This window comes from Solea solea, chromosome 16, assembly GCF_958295425.1.
Source record: "Solea solea chromosome 16, fSolSol10.1, whole genome shotgun sequence".
NCBI classification, from domain to species: Eukaryota; Metazoa; Chordata; class Actinopteri; order Pleuronectiformes; family Soleidae; genus Solea; species Solea solea.
In genome coordinates, this window is record NC_081149.1 from 11,691,110 (window position 1) to 11,705,227 (window position 14,118).

At 38.5% G+C, this 14,118-nt stretch overlaps 1 protein-coding gene across 1 annotated transcript; it reads left to right on the top strand.

Annotated features, from left to right (window-relative positions):
* The first annotated feature begins 678 nt into the window (after positions 1-678).
* Positions 679-13,968, top strand: limd2 (LIM domain containing 2). The gene is made up of 4 exons (XM_058654274.1): positions 679-867; positions 10,478-10,522; positions 10,786-10,922; positions 11,037-13,968. Exons 1-4 carry the CDS (start codon positions 865-867, stop codon positions 11,194-11,196), a joined length of 345 nt encoding a protein of 114 aa, XP_058510257.1. The 5' UTR covers positions 679-864; the 3' UTR covers positions 11,197-13,968.
* Positions 13,969-14,118: the final 150 nt, after the last annotated feature.

The following is a 14,118-nucleotide window of genomic DNA, read 5'->3' on the forward strand; positions in this document are numbered from 1 at the left end:
ATAATCTCCCAATAATCTATCTACTTCAAGAAACACAAAAAAACAACTTGAAGTGATCTGCAGGGTGAGTGAATAGTTTATAAATCAACTAGAAAGCGGCAACAAAGGGGCATTTTATGTCGTGTATGTGCATTTAACACATACAATAAAATAGGTTGTTAAAAAATAGAATTAAAACAAATCAGTCACTGGAAACATGTCAGTGTTATCATACAGTTTGATGCTTTTTACTGCTTTTAATGGATAGTAAGATTTTAGATTTTTAGTTTATTTTCTCTAAGATAGTAGTGTTTGAACATGTTTACGGTATTTATGGAATGTATGGCGTGTCCAGCAGAACTAAACTAAACTAAAAACTAAACACCACACAGTTAAACGCAGAGTTGGACGTTAACTCAGTCACATTTTAAAGGACAAATTCACAGTTTTGTTTTTTAAATGACTTCTTAAAACTAAAGGCACTGACCCATACAGACACTGCACACAAAACCACCTTACGGATATTGTATGCAAATATCTGAAAGGGAGACGTTTAAAGACTCCTCGTTGAACGTGAAATAGTAATATTTACTCCTTTTTCTTGAAAGTAAAATCCTAATTTTCGAGGCACTGTGTTGTTTTTTCCGACAGCCCCTGAATGTGCCATGAGCAGATAACAACCAATAGGGTGCGACATCCTGCCGAAGAGAAAAAAGCGTTCTGTTGAAAACCGAGGCGAGGACTGAAGCGGAGCAGAGAAAGAAACTCACCGGCACCGGGTTCGACGTCTGCCCAGCAGCCTGTCAGTAAAGTGACCGAGAGAGCCTACAAACCGGGATTAGACTCCGCGTATTCCAGCCGGTGTGTCGCAGACCATAAGCGCAGATGGTGAGTGTCGTGCCCGGCTGTTGTGTGTCTGCAGCCTCCCTCCCTCTCCCCCCTCCAGCCGCTGCTCCTCTCTCCTCCCGGCTCCTTTTTTGTGAGATGAGGTGATGTGATGATGTCCGTGTGCTCGTTAAGGTTGTAGCTAACCACGGAATCGCGTTGTTGTTGTTGTTTTTGTGTTATATAGCCACGGTGATCATCTTTATTTTGAACGACATTAGAGGGAGATTTTGTCCATGTGAAGGATAATTTAAACACTAGCCGCCTTGTGCTTAGAATGCTAACAGCTACGGCTAATTAATATTAACTAGGCGTGTGGTTTTAACATAATGTGATGCACGTTAACGCTGCTTGTCCAAGAGTCTTTGTCATTAATTGATCATTCATTTCGCTTCCATTCATATTTGTACAGTGGCATGTGGTTTTATTTAATTGTTTTTGACTGAATCCTAGCTGATAAATATGTGTTTGTGATCGAATTCGACCACAAACTGATTCTCGATGCCGATATTTATTAATCAGGTTTACTGATGGTGATATGATGTTGTTTTTTTTTTTTAACCTTTTTATCATTTATTTTTTACACTAATATGTTTTATTGGGTTTCCTGTTTTTTCCATTCTTGACTGAATGTTGCAGTTAAATAATAACACATTAAATTGTGGTACTTAAACAATAGGGAAGAGCCATTATGGTATGCAGTACAATCATTGCTGGAACTCCGAGGAAGCAGTGACATAAATCTAAAATAAAAGAAAAACCATAGGCATCAGTTAAATGCTGAACACAGACTGTACAACTGTCAATAAAAAGCAGCAGTAACATTGTAACTGAATCCTTTTAGTAGGGATGCACGGTATTATCAGCACAACATCGGTATTGGCAGATATTGGTGAACATATCTGCAAACACACCAAGCTCTAAATACAGTAGGCTAAAGAGGCTCCTACCTACCTTGTTTTATTTGCTCAGTGAAGTACATTTATATCCACATCGCTTACGACCTGCAGTTGAGCGCAGGCAAAACATATAAACATCGGTATCTTATTGGTTATTGGCCCAAGAACTCTCGATATATCGTCATATCGGATAGCTGCAAAAAGTCCAATATTATTCATCCCTTCATTTTTAGAGATGGTAATTTTTTTTTGTCATTTAAAATTTGTAAAGTTTCAGTATTGGACTGACATTTTTAGATGGATATTTAAGGTATTCAGCACTAAACATTTATTGAACGACACCCATGGGCGACTTTGTCTTTCCAATCTGTGTTTACACTGCAGTGCACTTATATTATTCCAAATGAAAACATTGAAATCAATTATTTAATACACACAACAGCTAATCAATGAAATTAACATTATCAAAGAATCTCTCAGTTGAAAAAATAGTGAAGATTTAGCATACTTGGCAGCTTCTATCAAGTTTCTGAAAACAAAGTTTGGCCATTGCAAGAACATAATCTACAGTTACTCATCATAAAAAATGGCAAGAATTGGATTAATTGGTCCACCTTGTATCTAATCTGTTGAGTGAGATTAATCAAGTCCACACAGTCAGGGAGTCCGTAAAAGAGATTTTTCAATGACTTACCTCTTAAAATGTAAAAATGCAACTCATAGGCACATATAGATGGAAGCAGAAGATCCATCCAATTTTAACCCTGCATATTCTCCCAACATTACTAATGTTACTGTGCAGATGGGATGTTTCCATCTCCCTCTGATGAAAACATATTCCTGGCCTTGAGATTTACCCTCTTGTTTACATAAACTTAGCATATCATATTCACAGAAAACGGGGAAAAGGAGGTTGTTTTTGCCTTCACATTCTTGTACATACGAACATGATTTGTTTGACAATAATTCAGGTTTCTTATCTTTTTGTGCAAATGTCTCAAGAACTTTGCCATTATCATGTCATATATTTATATATATATACACATGGAGAAAGGTCAGACACCCAGACTGTTTATATTTTGCTCCTGTAAACTAGGTATTTAACTGTGCATGCACCTACACTCATTTTAACTGCTAAAATTAAATATCATAATACAATGCCGTTCACAATATCCTTATACAACCAGTATTATTTTTTATTTTTTTTAGTACTGCTATGGATGTCAAGTGAGTAATCATTGACTGGGGTTTTGGCATTGGATTATAACTCCACACCAGGTGTAAGGAAACAGGCTTTTTCTGTGTTTGTTTTGCCAAGTACTTTAAAAGCTGCTTTGTGGTCTTGGTGAAACTACTTTTTGTCCATCCAGGGAACCACATCAACAGCGGTCTGTCATTATAACCCTGGCATATGGTGACAAGGCTTAAGTAAGCACTGTATATGGTCATTTCCATTTCCTGCCATGGTCAGTGGATTGTGTCTTCTGTCTGAGATGACGGCACAGAATGACACTTTGCTCTGTGATTTACGTCACTGGTGGATTTGAGAGACTGGTTTTACAATTTGACCAAAAAGAATGGATTAATAATGGACAATTTGCAAAAGCGCATTGTATTAAGGGGCACAGTGAGGACTCATATGGTCTTATGTGTTGGTTTTTTTAAACAGTCATAGTGACTACAAACCTGATTTGTTGGCATGTTAGAACTACCATATGTTGGGAAGGGTGGTGTTTGCCCACTGTCAGATCTGCAGAATGGAATTAAATGGGTTGCCAAGTGGCATCCACTTGTGACATCCCCCATAATAATCTGAACTCCTGTTTTGAAGCCCTCAGAATTGCAATTTGGCTGACATCCTGTTGACATTTTGCAAATGGACATTCAGAGGCATCACCTGCAAATAGGCACTTATTCTCCACTCATATGTGCCATGCTTTTTGTTGATTTTCATCCAAATGGGAACATAATTTACAAAAATTTGTTGATTAGGCTAATTTTTCTTCCATTCAAACAGTCTTCACTGAGAAAACCAGAAGACAGTTTTTAGGCTGATAGGTCCAAGACCAAAAGGTGCTGGCAAAGGTGGCCAGAGAAGCTGCATCATTTGTTAGTGTTAGCCTTAAAAATGCATAGGTTATGTGAATTTAGGAACATGGAACTTTAAAGGTGAAAGGTGAACTGTGATCGTTGGCATTTGGATTGGATGATGTGACTGAAAATTGGTCTTGTATATGAGCAAAGTTTAACTCATACAACATGTGTATGTATTGAATTTCTTGAATTTCCTTCGGGATCAATAAAGTATCTATCTATGTAATGCTCAAGCTTGTCTTGGCGTAATGTACCTTTTTCACAACAGATGTTTTGCAACATGATCATGATGTTCAGGGGGTATGCCGTACTAAATACTTGGCATTTTAACCAATAGAAGATGTTTATTTTGTGTCTGAAATGGTTAGTTTAGAAGTGCATATAAAACAACAGATCTAATGGTGGCCTAAGACTTTTCTGTATTTTGACCACTTGGTTTGTGTTTCACATTGGATGACTGAAGAAGTTGGCATTTTAAAGAAAACAACCAATTTACACATACAGTAATCATGCACCCAGTATTCAACTGTTGATTTTTTTTTTAAAAAAGGAATGTATACTTTCTGTTCTGCTTGGAAATACAAACAATTTTTTTGTAGTCTCACTTTCACCATTACTCACCACTTTTGCCATGATTAGGTTAATTTATTTCTGTTTCCTATTGACATAGTTCAAAGCTCCTAGACAGTTTATTAAGTGTGATCACAGATATTTGTAATACTATCAGACTAGCACAATCGTATATCAGTCTCAGTAAGGTGACACAAACTAAATGTCAGTTTATTGCTGCAGAGGAAGAAACTGGGCACTCTGCAGCAAATGTGATAGTTTTCCTACTCACTTTTCTTTATGCCTCTGGTGCTTTCAGTACTCGTATAATGTTGCAAATCTGGTTTGAAAACACAGTATGTGTTTAGAGATTTCCCTCATTGTCATTAGTCGGCGGCAGACTTTTAACAAGTCACAGGTTTAAACTGAATGAATATGCGCTCAGTACTGCGCTGTAACGGAAACTATCCATATTCATTTATTGAAGTTACTACTTATGAATCCTTAAGTTTAAAAACATTGCCTCAATCCATAGTTGAGCAGCCTTCAGTTTTATTGTGGGATGGGCATTTAAGTTGCTGTGGTGGTAGATACTTGTATGCAAGATTTGTTTTGAGGACAGGATGGTGCATGTTGTGTTGAATTCCAGTCCTAAAGGAGAATTTGGTTTTTGAGGTGTTCCTTCTCCTCCGGGTTCAGGATAATATCTGATCAGTTGCATCACTTGAGGCTCTTTCTTCACAGCCTTCATTAAGGTTGCAGATGGCAGCGAGGGGCCTCTCAGTCAAGTCAACACAGCCTCCAGGTAGTCAATGCATTCTTCCACAGGTCATCACTTGTTTTGCTCTCTGCAGTTTTAAGAGGAAAATGCAAACAGAGCAGGTGCTCAAACAAACCAGCAAAAAGACCCTGAGTTTTTAATGACTAGACAACCTTTTAGTTCAGTGTTACAGGAAAATTGACATTTATTAACAGTTCACTGTGCATTTTTGTTTGCTTTTTGTTTATGATTGATGACAAAATTAACAGAGGAGTTAAGTGTTTTCAGTTGTGTGCTGAGGCAGAAAGTGCTGTCTTGCAGCATAACTTAGTCAGACATTGCAGTGCACAACTAAAGGTCATGTGAGCTGACTAATAATTACCAAGTGAAAAATCAGTTCAATCAACTGGACCTCAACAAACTAAATCAAGGATCAAGCCCATATAATACAGATCATTAAACCCTGATGCAATGCCCCAACGTTGTCTGGCTGTATATAGGAAGTTGGTTTAAAAAAAAGAAGGGAAGTAGTGTCTGACCAAAAGCCCCAACATGCTCCCTGATTTGATTACTCTGCAGACTGGTGTCGTGAACCTCCATGTGCACTCAGAGCAGTCAGACGTTTCACTCTTTCAGCAGTTCCCTGTCCAGTTTCGTGTTCTGCCATTACTGGGAAGTAATTTTTTTGTAATGAACCTCATACCACACTTTAGTTTTGTTTCTCTCAATCCTTTTGTGTACATAACTTGCATGGTCTTGTCATGTTCAGAGCTGCTGATGGTAGACTGCTGCCAAGTGGAGACTGTATATCTTCCCCGCAGCAGCAGTTTTAGTTTTTGGATTAGTGCCATAGATTATGGATCCAGAAAATGCAATGCACAGTAAAGTGCTATCTGCAATTTTTTTTTTTTTTTACCAAGACTCATGGTTTATGTTGTAAGCACATGGCTGGAAGATGTTGCTTTTTTACGACGAGTTAAATGTCAAACTGCTTGACAACAGATAGATGGGCTTGTTAACACTGTTATGTTGTTTTTAAAGGATGAGGCAGTTGGTGTTTGGTTTTTTTCATCTTCCTGTCCCAAAAGATTGAACGATGATCATGTTTCTAAATATAAGTTTATGAGAGAGAGGGAGAGCCTCAATTTAGATTAATAACATAAGACGTTTGTTAACATAGAGCTTGCCTTCCCTTCTAGGGTCCTGTTGCAGAGAATTGCATACCATGGTGTTTTATTTAGAAATGATCAAGTCCAAAAGAGGAGGGAGGGATCAGCTTTGCTGGCTAATGAATATAATACAAGACTAAGAGATACTTCTCATTTGTATTCTTTCACTCTCAATATATTGTTGGACTTGTTGTAGCTGGACCGCTGTCAGTTCTGATAGTATTGCTCGAGAGAGATTAATAACAACAAAAACCACCAAAAGTTATGCATTACATTTTTTAAACGTGGTCCCTATATCACCTATTATCTTTCACTGATTTATAATTTAAAGTGTTGCTTTCATTCGTGGTCTGGTTGTGGGGGAAAGTAGTGTGATTTGTGACAGTTATTGCAAAGCTAACTGAAGAGGAGAAGCTTCATTAGGCACAAGTGATTGCAACATGGACACAGAAACACGCCCAGATAAGGCTGGGTGTGTTCAGGTGTGACTGAAGCTGAAAAATTGAATCTGTGTGAGGGATTGATGCTGTGGCATAAGACATGATGCTCTGTTGCAACAAGGTTTCAACACGTGTGTGTGTGTGTGAAAGTGGTGTTACACAGTTTCACACACTCCGTTATGTCAAGTTTCTTTACAAAACAGTGCAGGACATTACAAGCACAACAAAACATTACACATGTTAACAAATGAACACCTTGTTCTGAGCTCATTATGGGTATTTCATTCCCCACCACTCCATGTAATTTCTCTTTTTAATTGATTTCAGTCTGCTTAATAATGATTCCATACAGAAGCAGTGGTCATTGGATGTCAATTACTGGGGTCAATGTCAGTTACTTGCTGCTCTTGTTCCTGTTGGGCATGACAAAGGAAGTCAGATGTGTCATAACAACTTCCTGTGACATGAATTGAGCTCTTTGGTGGCAGCTGAGGCTCATGTACATATAAGGCCAAAAAAAGACTAAAGTCTTCCAGTCTGTGTGCGTGTGTGTGTGTGTGTGTGTTAACCCTTAACTTGGCACTCATTGAAATACTTGAAAATTAGTGTTATTAGAGGGTATAACAAGACTTTCTTTTCCTTTTTGTTGCATTTTGTAAAATCTTTTATTTTCATGTAGAAAATCAAGGTCCATGAAGGTACTATGTGGTTAAATAATGATAATGATGATAACAATAATAATGATAATAGAAAATCCAAAAAGGGCTATAAGAACATTAAAAAGACAAAGACAAAGGCACATTATTTTAGATTATAGAACATTTTAGAACAGTGTTTCACAATCCTGGTTCTGTGTGTTTTAGATGTTTCCCTGCTACAACACAACTGATTGAGTTCATTAACTTACCTCATGGTAATGCACGGTAGCACAGTTTCACCTTTCGTCTGCAGAAGTTACCAAATATAGTTCTTTGTCTGGTAAAGGGTTAAGGACCCTTTCTCCTGCATGGAGATCAAAACCCGGTCTTAATGAGGCACAACCTAATTTCTGAGAAACTGGTGTGGCTGAGATGTGAATTGTGCTCAGGTTAGGTTTAGGTATTAACTGATTAAGGTTAGGGATCACACTTATGTTAAGCTGTCCAAATGAAAGGAACTCAATGCCGAGACCTTAGGACAGCAGTGCCAACCTGTATGTGGTTGGAATGCAGGCCCATGGCCCAGCCCCATAATACCTTATCTTGCTGCATCCCTTTAAAATAAACAAACAAAAGAAAACAATAATTGGTGCTTTAGCTCTTATCAGTTTTCCTTTTTGGCTGCTTTTAATTTCATTATTTTTTCACACAAATAAATCATGTATTGACCTCATGTTCATTTATCTGAATGTCTCCCCCTGAAGTCAACTATATTTAAAAGTAATGTGGGAACTTCACACGATCAGACTTAGAGTTTTCAGTAGTGTTGAGTAAGCAGGAGATGGCGTGTTGGTTCTGCCGTTTGTGCTTCAGCAACAGGAAGTGGTCTCGCATGCAGTCTGCTAGATAACCAACATGTGTCTGAGCTCTTAGCAACAAACAGTAACTGATCTCAAGAGGATCCAGGGATTAAGAGGAGACAGACATGATTGCATCTACAGGAAGCAGCATGGCTTCACTGTTAATGAGACCGTTATTTTTAATACATGTCATCCGGTTCTTATAGGTGCAGTCAACACACTTACAGTATGTTCATAGTACTCAGTTGTTGCCTTAATGCACCACTCTTGAAGGTCAGAAATGGTAATAAGATCCTCGGTGATTGCTCTGGATTCATTTCCACATTAAAAACAGACAATATAACTATTTATAAATGACATTATAACTATATAGATAGTGAAACTTCATAAGGTTTTGAACCAGCAGGGTTATCGCCAGTCTTTATACAAGGAATGACTTTAATGTCTCTGGTTGGGAGCAGTGTTGCACATCAGTGAGCAGGGCACGTTAGTCAGCAGAAGGTCTGTGGTTTATTCATATTGAAATATTTTGTGCTAGACATGTCAGGAAGTTCTTTTCAACAGAAACTGACCACATACCTAGCTTCATTACTTTTTATTACCCACATTTGCCTCGTAACTTGGTGTTTTCATGATACGTCTGATACAGTGTTGAATGCAATGTGTGGCTTTTTAAATTTGATTTCCTTTTGATTTTCATGTCATATGTACTGTAGACATGCATACACATTTAGAGTGAAAAGAAGCTTAATCTAATTCGTGTTTAGTGTGTTAACCACTATTATTCCAAGCCCTTGATCAGTTGTGACATTTGCTGGTCAATTAATCAATGTTGAACATTGTTTGAGAGAGATGAATGCACCTTCACCGTGGTAAGAGCTCGCCCTCTCTTTGCAAGTCTGGAAGCAGCCCCACATTGCCCCTTCATCCACCCCATCTTCCAGCTCGGCCAAACTGCCTTACATAACAGGGTTTTAGTTGAGTCTGCAGTGGACTTTTCCCTCGTCCGAACAGAGGCTGCCCTTCTTCCCTGCACACTGGCTTTTCCACGTCAGTCGGCTGCATGCGTGTCTGAATGTATCTTTTGTCTGTTTGTTCTCCACTTGAACTACCTGTTATTCCTGCTCAAAGATGAAGCTGTGTTTATTTCTGTGGGAGAGAGGCAGCAGTGCTCCAGAGGGCAGATACAGTTATTACTACGCTGTTACTCCTTCCAGCTCAAGATCATGCAAGCTCTTCCCTTTGCTCTGACCTGTCTCAATGGTTTGCAGGAATTCACTAAGACTTCACTAAGGCAAACTGCAATTATATGACAAAAGCACTGATACCTTCTGTAAAGTGTGTTGAGAAATGTGGTGACCCGTGTTAACAGAAACATGAAAGCGTAAACCTACCAATTGTACATGATTATAGGGCTCAGTTGGGTTAAAAATGCTTCATTACATTCATGGATTACAAAGCTGGAAAGACAGTAAAGCAATACCACATATTAAGACTGACACAAGAGGTGTTGGTTATTTCACCAAGGTATAGTACATTTTGTAAAGAGGTTTCATGTTAAATGACTGTGTGAAATTTCTGAATTGGAAGACTGGTTGAGCTGTTCAGCTACGTTGAGGACAGCCCCACGTAGAGCGTCCCACAGCTCGGCTCACATGACCAGACAGAAGGCACCTGATCCTCCCCCAGGGGTGCAGAGAGGCAGATGGAGCAAACAGAAAGAGGGGGAGAGGCTGAGAGATCAGATGGACGTACAATAGCTGTAAAAGTAACAAGAGTAAACATCCAACCCTGTGAAGACCTTTGTTTGTTTGTAATCTGATAGATTAGTTGTTCCAGCATAGGTTGTTCCACTTTGTGACATAACGAGGACGATGTGTTTGTTACCTCTTCAGGACCTTTTTCTCTTCATAGAGATCAAAACCTGGTCCTAGTGAGGCAGAAACTTCTTTCTAAAGATCAGGGACTCATACTTTATTTTGTAACCTTGAGATTTGCAATATGATATGACCAGCACTTAAGGGTGGGCAAAAAAATAGTATCTTGATATTTTGGAGATTTAACAGCATTTAACAGCATTCAAGTAAAAACACTTCCGTTTTCAAACCGGAAGACTGAAAACAAACAGGTCAGATTGTTAGCATGCATTTAAATGCTAAACTCTATATGTTGATGTTAAACTTGTTTTTCTTTGCTTTCCCCAGGACACCAGAAGCCCTGCTGAAGAGAAACCTGTCCAGCGATCAAAGGTAAATATACACCGTCTTCTTCCCCCATTCACTCTCCTCTTTTCATATGTCTGCGTTATTCTTGCCCCACTTCACTTCATCAGATTTGGATCTCAGGAAAGACAAGAGCAGAGGAAGTCTTTCTGGCCTTTCATGTCTTTTGTAAATTAAAAAAAGACAAAAAAAAAAAACAAAACAAGCTTTCCTCTCTGTAAAGGTCAAGCCTTGGATCCTCTTGTTTGTGTGTCTAGTAGTACGTTGTCATTGTACTTTTATGTGCTCAGTCCTTCAGCTTTAAGACTCAGAAGGAAGTCTGCACATCATGTGAGAAGACGGTGTATCCCATGGAGAGATTAGTTGCCAACAACCAGATCTTCCATTCAACATGTTTCTGTTGCAAGCACTGCAACGCCAAACTCAGGTGAGTATATTCAACATTGATTAGTTCACCGTTTCCCTGTGTTTATCTTTCGTTATTCATCTCTCGAGTCTTGTGGTTTGTATAGTAACCGTTTATTTACTTCCCTCCTGGCAGTCTTGTCTCCTTTGCAGCTCTTCAAGGTGAATTTTACTGCAAACCCCACTTCCAGCAGCTGTTCAAAAGCAAAGGCAACTATGACGAGGGCTTTGGACGCAAACAACACAAAGAGCAGTGGACCCCCAAGGATCCAGACAACATAACAAAGACGGCGTAATCATGACCCCCATGTGTCTCAGCCTTGCCTCTTCCTTATCCTCCTCCTAACTAACTCCTCCAATGCTTCACAATGAACACATGCCTCATGTATGGGGCTCTGTTAAGTCACCCACATACTCACTCGCTTTTTAAATGCCATCAAAACAGATACATGCACAAACAGCTAGGAAAAGACTGGCTAGTCTGAATCTATTCCACTCAATTTTATTTTGGGGAAATATACTGGGGTTAGTTTTATTAATACATACATGGACTCCTAATTTTAAAAATGTTTTCCCCAATTTCCTCCTGGAATTGGTTGTTGATTGTGACCAAAAAGTGTTTTTTTTTTTCTGGTATGGGGAATGTGATAACAATAATATTTGTTTTGGTTTTTTTAATTTGCACACTTTCTTTTTTGGATTATGTAAACTGTACAGTATGCTCAGGCAAACATAAGGGGGGGGTTACACCGCATCCATGTTTTGCAGTTAGAGCATACACTCAGGTCAATTTTCACCCAACAATTTTTAGAAAATATCACATATTTCCTCATTTATCCAGACACAAATCAAAAATAATAGTCCTCAATATTGTGACTTTGCTGTCTGACACAGTTTTGCCAGTTTGTCAGGTTTCATATATTTGAGGGACAAACAGGGTACAGAGTACTGTAACATAACCGTGCACATCAGCAACAACTCACCTCTCGTGTTAATTTAGGATTTATTGTACACATTGTTCCATGGTTTGTTCTTATCTTAATGAATAGGTTAAGTCTTACTGTTGCATGTTGGTATGACTGAGTCTAAATAGCCTTATCTTATGACTGTATTGATCTTTGTGTTGTGAATGGTTCTGTGTGTCTCATATGACCATTGCAATTCACTTTTTTACAGTTTTTAAAAGCACTCGAGGTTGGATTTGATCAATGTCATGGCATAAGATGATCCTCTCTGAGCTTTTATGGCTGAAATCTTAATGGAATTCTCAAACTGTGTTTTGTATACTATCTGTACATAGAGCTGTAGTTTGTGAGTAGTGAACATTCCCCCATCAGACTGTGCTCTCATCTCGCACATAACGATCACATGTGATCGCCAGCCAAGTTGCTGACGATCACAAGGTAACAGGCCTTTTCCTTATAAAACCCTTCACTCCAGTGTATGAAATATTCTTACAAGGAGCTGTAAACATTGTGGTTACAATTAAATGCCACAAATGTGGATGTTGTTGGACTGAGCTTTAAGCCTGGCTAGAGACTTCAGTTTTGGTCCTGCATCATGTCACACTTATCAGTTCTTGGCATCCTTTGTCCCCCCCCCCCCCTTTTATTGTATTTGAATATGTTCTAATTATCTATGGGGACATATATCTTCAATTTTTAAGCATTCATTACCTGTTCCCCCCCAGACTCGCACCCAGTAAGCGTGCGCAAGTGTCCTCTTTAAATAAATGCCTTCCTGTTTTTATCTCATGTCTCATTAGCTAAATAAATCTTAGCAACTGGACCTATTTTACTTATTATTGAATTACATTAAGTGGCTGATGGGAGGGTTTGTCTCAAAATGTGCTCCCTTCAAAACCTAGTGCAGAGCACCCCCTGCTGGGGAAAGTTTGACAGGACAATAACTGCCCAAGAACTTCTAATTAAAGCCTTTGATGTTTTTGAATATGTTGCCTCAGCTGGGGTCAGTGCAGCTGCTGCACCCCAGCCACTTCTGATCAAATTAATTGCAACACCTTAGAGAAATAAATCCAGTCAGACAACATTTCCACAACTTTATCTCATTCTGTACAAAAGAGTGAGTCTAAAGGCATTCACGAATCCCCTTTTAGAAAAATGTCTGAAAACCACTGACACTTGACTGACACTTGAATGACTCAAAAGTACTATTTTGTGACTGAAGGTTTACTGTGAATTTAGGTGCGCTGTGCAGAGAAGAAAGCTGAACTTAACAGATGGATATTTGGTACTTTTTTAATGAGAAGCCATAGAAATAAATAGCTGATTCCATTGCTTTTTTTCCAAACAAACATTTTGAGTGCACAGATTTCTACAAAGAAATCTTTAGATCATGCGTTTTCATCATGAGTTCCATTCTTTAACATTGAATTACTTCACTCTACCAGCAGCCATTTCCCCCTATTTAACCAGTTTTTATCCCCTGTAATGTACAATTATTGCGATTCTGTGTTTGACAATGTATATCTTTTTCTTTCTTCTTTTTATTTTAAAACAGTCCTGGATCCCTGAGAATGCTTATTAATGAGTATTATATCTAGAAATGCTGTCTTCTGTCATTCTCCATTAGCAGTTTGCCAAGGTACAGCTGCAAAAATCTGTGAATTGCAACTTCTATGTGTAACAGAGCAGACAAGGTACATTTTACACTGGTGCCAAGAGGCTCAGGTGAATGATTGCAGTGTAACATTTGAAATGTTAAGTCTGTGAGTCATTTCATTTTTGTGCTAAACTTGATGTGGACTTAACTTTTTTAATGCTGTTACCGTTGACACATTTTAAATGTATGCATCTTTGAAAATGTATTCTGTATTACAGACTTGACCTGTGGATTGAGGTGGCCTTACAGCAAAATGACGCTTGGACTGTGTTTACAGTCGTTTTTTCCTTTATTCTCCCTTGCTCATTTGTGATGTGTGGAACATTTTTTTTAAAAGAAAATGTAAGCTCCCTCTTTCTGCACCAATATACACAATCATTTTGTGCATTTTCCTTTTTTTAATTTCCCTTGCTTTTGGAGAAAAAATAAAATGCTGGTGTTGATTTAATGCGGTGGTTTTTAGTGTGTTTATTTACGCAAAGGTATTTTACTGCTCATATACAGTGCTGTACCAAAGTCCAACGCCACCATTGACTTTTTTAGCAATGCTATAATGAGCATACTGTAAAAATTGTTTCTCAATCACTTTATTGGAA